The 6,727-nt window shown below is 37.3% G+C and overlaps 1 protein-coding gene across 2 annotated transcripts in view; it reads right to left on the bottom strand.

The window, feature by feature from the left end:
• Positions 1-379: 379 nt before the first annotated feature.
• Positions 380-6,727, bottom strand: part of KNG1 (kininogen 1) — a 28,728-nt gene continuing 22,380 nt past the window's right edge. Inside the window, exons 12-17 of one of the 2 annotated variants that reach the window (XM_064721357.1) lie at positions 6,229-6,310; positions 5,553-5,719; positions 4,027-4,134; positions 2,986-3,075; positions 1,360-1,519; positions 380-1,008 (exon numbers count right to left, since the gene is read on the bottom strand). In XM_064721357.1, coding sequence (XP_064577427.1) covers positions 821-1,008; positions 1,360-1,519; positions 2,986-3,075; positions 4,027-4,134; positions 5,553-5,719; positions 6,229-6,310 — 795 coding nt within the window. In that variant the 3' untranslated portion in view covers positions 380-820. Of the gene's footprint in view, positions 1,520-2,985; positions 3,076-4,026; positions 4,135-5,552; positions 5,720-6,228; positions 6,311-6,727 lie in introns of both variants that reach the window. The other variant, XM_064721358.1, reaches the window with a different exon arrangement.

Below are 6,727 nucleotides of genomic sequence, written 5' to 3'. Positions count from 1 at the left end.
CATTTTATTTTGCAAGAAATATCTGGTGCTTTTTAGCTAATGCATTGCACCAAAAATTCAACCTTTGGAAGGTACCCCAAACAGAAAAATCAGTCCAGTCTCAAAATGATGCACAACCTAATAATGGAAGAAGGCACACAGATTTTAGGTGTCTCAAGAGTTCATGATTTTGTCATCTGATCTGTAGGATTTGTTCATCTCTGCTGAATGAAAATCTGGCAATCAAGGTGCTTCTCTAGGTAGTTAACATAATATGTGTAGGGAATAATAAATCTGCTTTATTTAGGATTCTCTCAGCTGTCCCTGTTATCTCATCCAACACAACAACCACTAGTGATAGACTGAAAGCAATATTGATTTCTTTAAAGAAATTACCAGGTTAAAAGGTTCCTTTGTTTTATTTTGTTCTTTAAATGATCCACTCCAGTAAATTAAAGAAAAAATATTTCACATCTCTAAGAGAGGCTCTCTTCTATATTGACTTGTTTTACTGATATTTGGTCAAGATTCTTAGTGTAATCTGCAAAATTCTTTCTGCCATTCTTTTAGAAATAATACAGTAAGATTTGATGCAGTGATTCAGTTTGTGCTTATAGAAAATTGAGGCAGATGAGTTACACAGATTTACATATTTGCAAATATATGCAAATGCACAGTATTGCCATATGGTCTTAGGTCCCCAGAAGTGCTGGTGACCTACTTGAGTATTTCAGCTAACAGAATATGAGCTTTTGCCTCTCTGCATTTTATACATTTCAAAAGGCGGTATTTTTCTTATATTCTATATAACATATCTGAAAAGGATCCTGCAATGTTTGAATTATGCTAAAGCATCTGTGAGATCAAAGTCTTTCTCGTTGTTTTCTGTAGCTGGATCGATGTTTCCTGCTGCAGAAGGCAAGAGATCCTCATTTGTGAATTCTCTGGGAAAGCTAGGAGGGGCTGGAAAGCCCACAAGTTGTTTCCATGGTTTTCCAGGACATCTGGGGCGAGGAGATTCTGGGCGATCTGGCAATCCATTAAATAAAGAAGTATCAGGAACAATTAGTGGCTCTGCAGGTCTACTGGTTTCCTCCCTTGCAACCCCTGTACTAACCAGCTCCAGTGCACTTTCAGCACTGGATGATGATGGGAATGTTTCATTTCGATTAAAACCCCTTTCATTTGACTCCTCAGAAGATTTGGGGTTTGGATGTTTATGTTTATTTTTTTTACTGTGTTTTTTATGCCCACACCCATGGCCACTTCTGTGCCCACAACCAATGTCATGCCTGTGCCTTTTGTCATTGTCATGATTCTTTTTAACTCCATGCCCGTGCTTATGCCTGTGCTTGTGCCTGTGTTTATGCTCAGGTTCACCTTCACCTTCTGGTTCCTGTCCATTGTCTTTCCTTGTTTCTGTGCTGGGGCTTTGACTTTCTCCTTCATTTTTATCAGCCTGTGAAACTGCGTGTGGCTGGCTTAGCATGACAGTGCTCCGGAAAGGTGTGAATCCAGGAGGCCTCCTTGCATAGAACATCTAAAAAACATTGCAATAGCAGCCACATTTGTTACATGAAACAGAACAATTGCTTCTGATGTGGGAAATTCAGAAGCTGGCTCATTGCAGTAGATGAATCATTTAGCAGATTTTTAAACTAAAATCTTAACTAAACAAGTCTCTCTTCTAAGATAAGTATACAAACATAAACAGCCTCCCAAATAATTCTGGAGTATTTTAGCAGCTAAATGTGTAAAAAAAAATTTTATTTGTATCACTGAAATTTTGTCAGTGTAAGAAAGGAATTATATTACAGAGAGCAAAACACATGTACTGGTTTTAATTTATGAACAATACAGTTGGATTCTAGAACTAAATGTCCCGGTGCATGTTAGAGTGTTACACTCCCATGTATAGCACCAATTCATGCTGAAAGTTAACACATCTCTGAATAGCATCAATGGCAGAATATGCAGAACATCTGTGGAATCTTGTTATATAAAATGTGGCTATTCAATTTTTTACTTCTAGATTTGACATATGCATTTCAGAATACTGCCTGGAAATAACACACAGAGATTAAAGTTGATAGTATCAAACATTCTGTTGTTATTGAGTCATCTCCCTCATCAGTGTTTAACTGGGAGACAAAGGCTGTGAATACATGGTGTACACTCACTGTACAACGCGAGTTTCATTTCTCTCCTCCAAAGTCTCTGATCATTATTAGCTGCAAATCAGAGTTATTTGGGTTGAAGCTAAATTTCAAAGTTGCTATGGATAAAATATTGTAGTGAAAATAGAGAGGAGAGACATTAGTTGATACATAACAAATGACTATGTAGTTATGAAGGTTCTGAGCAAAGTGAAGTTATTAGTTACAAGGGCAGGGTAATCTGTCTTTATTCAGTGTCACAATGGAGTCTCTGCAATCCTCAGAAATATCTGACAATAAAAATATTTGTATCCCATTGTGAGATTTTTAAACTGACTTGCAGTCAGGACTAGCTCATCGTGGAGCTGAGTAGGAAGAAATTGGAGGATCCTTGTGCAGACACTGACAGCTGCAGCAGGCACCACTCGACTCGTATGGAAAGGTGCACAGGCGCTTTGGATATCTGTGGGGTATAATTATTGTGCCAGCAAATACATTTTAAAAAAACCTTTAAACCTAGTATGAGTAGCAATTTGAGGGATTTGATGGAGTTGATACTCCAGAGCTTAACTAAGAAGGCAGAGGAGCAGCCAACAGGCAGAACTTCTCCCTGTTGCAGTGTCTTTGTTTGTGTGATCACCTTGTTGCTTGTGGTGAAACGGCTTTGATGTAACAGGGTTGAGGTTAGAGGGTGAGAGAAAAGAATATGATGTTAATGAGGCTGTTAAAAGAACTGTGTTCCTGTATTTTTGGTATAAAATATGGGATAATTTGGAATGGATAAAGAATTTATTGACTGCCTTTGTCCTACACTCTGCTTAATAGGATGGATACTGAGGAAGAATCTTACCGCTTGGTGCTCTTCAGAGCAGTTCACCTGGGGATAGATTTTATTCTGCCATGGGATCACGTGAATTTGTGCATCGCATGACAGTGAGGCCTGTGAACAAAACAAAAACCAACACATTAAGGCAACAAAATTTCAGACACAAAGGGAGAGACTTGGGCCTGAAAAAGAAATGGGTTTTTTAATAATACTTTAAAATCCTTGGAACTTAAACCAAGTGTTTATTAAATCTGTCTCAGTGATGGATACTTCTCTATTGGGACACATCACAGCTTAGCTTTTCAAGGTTGTATTATGCCTGTGTGAACACTTGAATTCAACTTTGGATTTCAGATTAAATCTTGAAAATTGGATTTTTCATCTCTCTCGCTTTTGGAGCACTGACCGCATAATCTTCATGATATTCCTAAGAAATATTTTTTGTTTATGATGTTTCTCCTACTAAAAATTGGGAAATTTAAATAAAGCCTTTTTTTTTCCTTTTAGTTCCTGCTGCACTAACAATTTCTAAAATCTCACAGGTAAGCATTGTTCATATGGTGGGAAAAGAGATGGGAGGTAAAGGCCCTCTCCCCAAACAACCCCCTTGCCAATGGTTGCTGGCCCTATCAACATTCCTTTCCAGTGTCCAGAACACATTTTCCTGCTATCAAGAGCATGGCACACACTCCAGAAATTTCATTCCTTTGCTCACAAGTAACAATCCAGTCTCATGTTTTCCTTAGCTGCAAGTCCACGGAGTCAGGAGTATTGCAGCTATTTCATTTGGCAGCAGCCTTCTCCTCTCCTTTCTTTGATTGATTATTATCAAAAGAAAGTTCCTTTGGTTTTGCAGTGAGCACTGATCCTCCAGCTGTGGTTCAAGTTTCAGGGTTTCTTAACTTGGGTTACAAACAGTGAAAGCTGCCCTTCTTCTTGGAACAAAAGTTTACTGAAAGAAGTAACAGAACCCAGGATGTGATTTTACTTAAGCGTTTACAGTTTCTGATGCAAACGAATTTGTCCATTAGAAACGTTACAGTTGGCAAGATTATCATTACTTACACTGTCTGATGTGGCTGTACAGTCTTCATTAAGTTTCTCAAACTCACTCTTAGAGCAGTTTGTCTTCCAGACTGTAAATTTTACTCGATACTTTTTTCCTGCAACCACCTGAAAAATTAGCAAGAAAGCTTTCTGCACTAAAGGCATTTTATTGAAAAGGTTTCACAGGAAAGATGATTTTATACAAGCTTAAACTACTTGTGTTCTACAAGTCCTAACCACTGGGCCAACATATGTGAAGAGCAATCTTAAAATATTTGGCAGTAAACCTATCTGCTTCTAATCAAGTAACTTATTTACTCCAGTTCCAATTCTCAAAAATTCTGGCATTGAAACTGAAGGAAACAGAAAAGGTCAGGATAATATTGGGCCCACAATTATTAAATGTCTGTAGTAATTTCATTAGTAACAGATGAAATCATTAGTGATAGCACTGTAGAGAGCCAAATGCGATGTCAGAAAAGTGGAATGTGAGTAAAACAAAGTGTGCGATGAACGGGCTCAGTTGAAAATGAACCTATTTGCCAAACACATTAAAGAGAGAAACTGCATGGGTTCAAGAATGTGCCTGCTATGTGTTCTCTTAGTATTTTTCACAAAGCTTGAAATAATATATCTTCCTTCGGGGACATCAGGCAAGACCTGAAATTTTATTTCCCTGAAATCTATTTTAAAGGTGTATACATGCTAATATCTATCATGATAGGGAAAGTCAGAAGGAAGAAAAAAGTTTGAAAGAAGAAAAGGCACAGATATTATCAGTAAGATAATATGAGCTATTTGGAAAAATTCTGGTGTGCTTTTAGTGCCTTCTCCAGTGACACCTCATGCTCAGGAGTAGTTATGACCAATTATTTTCTGAGCTACTCCACTGTCAAATTTTTAATTCTCTTCTAAACTTCTGTTTTGATGTGTTGGGACAGTAAACAAGGCTTATGCAAATGCTGACCAATATTATCCTCCTGATTCCTCATCCTTTATCAAGCTCTATTTATCTGTATGTATTAAGTTATGTGCAGATGTGCTTTTCTGAATCTAGCTAGAGTATTATTAGCAGCAAAATCAGTATATAAAACAACACGTTTCTAAGGGAAATTAAGATGCCTCATTTTGGTCCATACAACAACTGTAGGGTAGACACTGCTTAAAATAATATGGAGAGTATTGGTGTGGTGGATCAAGGGAGTCTAAAAAACTTTTGTACTCCAGAAGTCTAAGGTATGTTACAAAGGTAGAAAGTAGGGTAGATACACAGAAATCAAATGCCCTGAGCCAACTTTCTTTACATACTTTTAAAATCATTTTGTTTTAAGAAAAAAAGAAAATTCAAGAGATTGGAAATTTTTGAATGTAAACCAATATGGATTTGATTTTACAGGAAAAATTGCTTGGATATTTCAGTTACCGCATGTATCAGCACTTAGACAAAAACATTATTTCAAATCTAAATACAAACTCAAGGTAACATTTAGCTCAGGCCAATAATAATGTCATGACTGTTCCTCATCTCTGTGAAATATCCCAACCTGAATTGTCGCTGATTGTATTTCTCCACCTTTATAGTAGAAGTCATCATCGCTCTCTGAATTATACTTCTCTAGAGAAACCTTCAGTAGCTCCTTCAGTTCTGGACTGTCAGTTGGGATAGTCCTTGGACAACCTGGGCAAATGGCAGCAACTACTGTTTCTTCAACTGAAAGAGAGCAACAGATTTCAGATCTAAGAAACAAAAGGTTCAATGTAGATAAAGGCTGGGAAAAACAGTTATAAAGCCCTGCTTTCTGGAACTCTTCATGTTTGAGTCTATGAAATGAAAATAAAATATATTTGAGGTTTATATGATCAGCAATATCATGTCTTTGTTATCTAAAGGAAAATCAGCACCCAGCGTCACATGGGACATTTAACAACAGTTCTCTTGTAGAAACAAGAATTCCGTGTGCCAGTTGTAGGTAGCCAGAAAATATGGAGAGGGAACAGCTACATGGATGGAAAGACCTGATTTGGGTGAAACAAGAGGTGCATGTACCTGGCAGTGAATTTGTGTGTTGAGGAAAATCTAGTCTGAATGGGTGAGAATGCAGCATTTACTACATCGAACAGTGTCTGCGTCCAGATAGTCTGGAGGAAAAAACAATAATACATAACAATAAAAGACACTGAAAGCTGGAACTTTCAAAGCTGATAGTGCCTAAGACATACCTGGAAGCTTGCAGTCACTCATGGTATCTACGATCTCTGCGTGAAGATTCTGAAATGCTTTGGCCTCACATTTAGCTACACGCTGGAGTGAAAAATGCAAAACAGCTCCTTGTTATTTAGAAATAACGAAAAAGCTCACATCCTAATACCTTCCTGCTAACAGAATAAAATCAAGCATGCTAAGCATGCTTCTAATAATTCCTTCCTTCCTTCCTTCCTTCCTTCCTGACAGTCTGCAGAGCCAATAAATAATCAGAGTTCAAAAGGACAATTCAGAGTAAATAATACCCTAAAAGAGAAGCCAAATGAACTACTTGTATGTGTTCATTGAAGAGAAAAGTGAGAATGTCTACAAGCCAGAATCATATTTTATGGATAACTCCATGGAATTTCTGTCTCAAACTGTAAAAACGAAAAAGAAAATCACACAATTATCAAAACAAACATTACTGAGTTTCTTGTATTTTCTCAGGTCTTCTAAAGGAACTGTGGTAGATAA

Source organism: Zonotrichia leucophrys, chromosome 9 (genome assembly GCF_028769735.1).
Source record: "Zonotrichia leucophrys gambelii isolate GWCS_2022_RI chromosome 9, RI_Zleu_2.0, whole genome shotgun sequence".
NCBI lineage: Eukaryota > Metazoa > Chordata > Aves > Passeriformes > Passerellidae > Zonotrichia > Zonotrichia leucophrys.
This window is presented reverse-complemented; position numbering and strand designations above follow the sequence as displayed.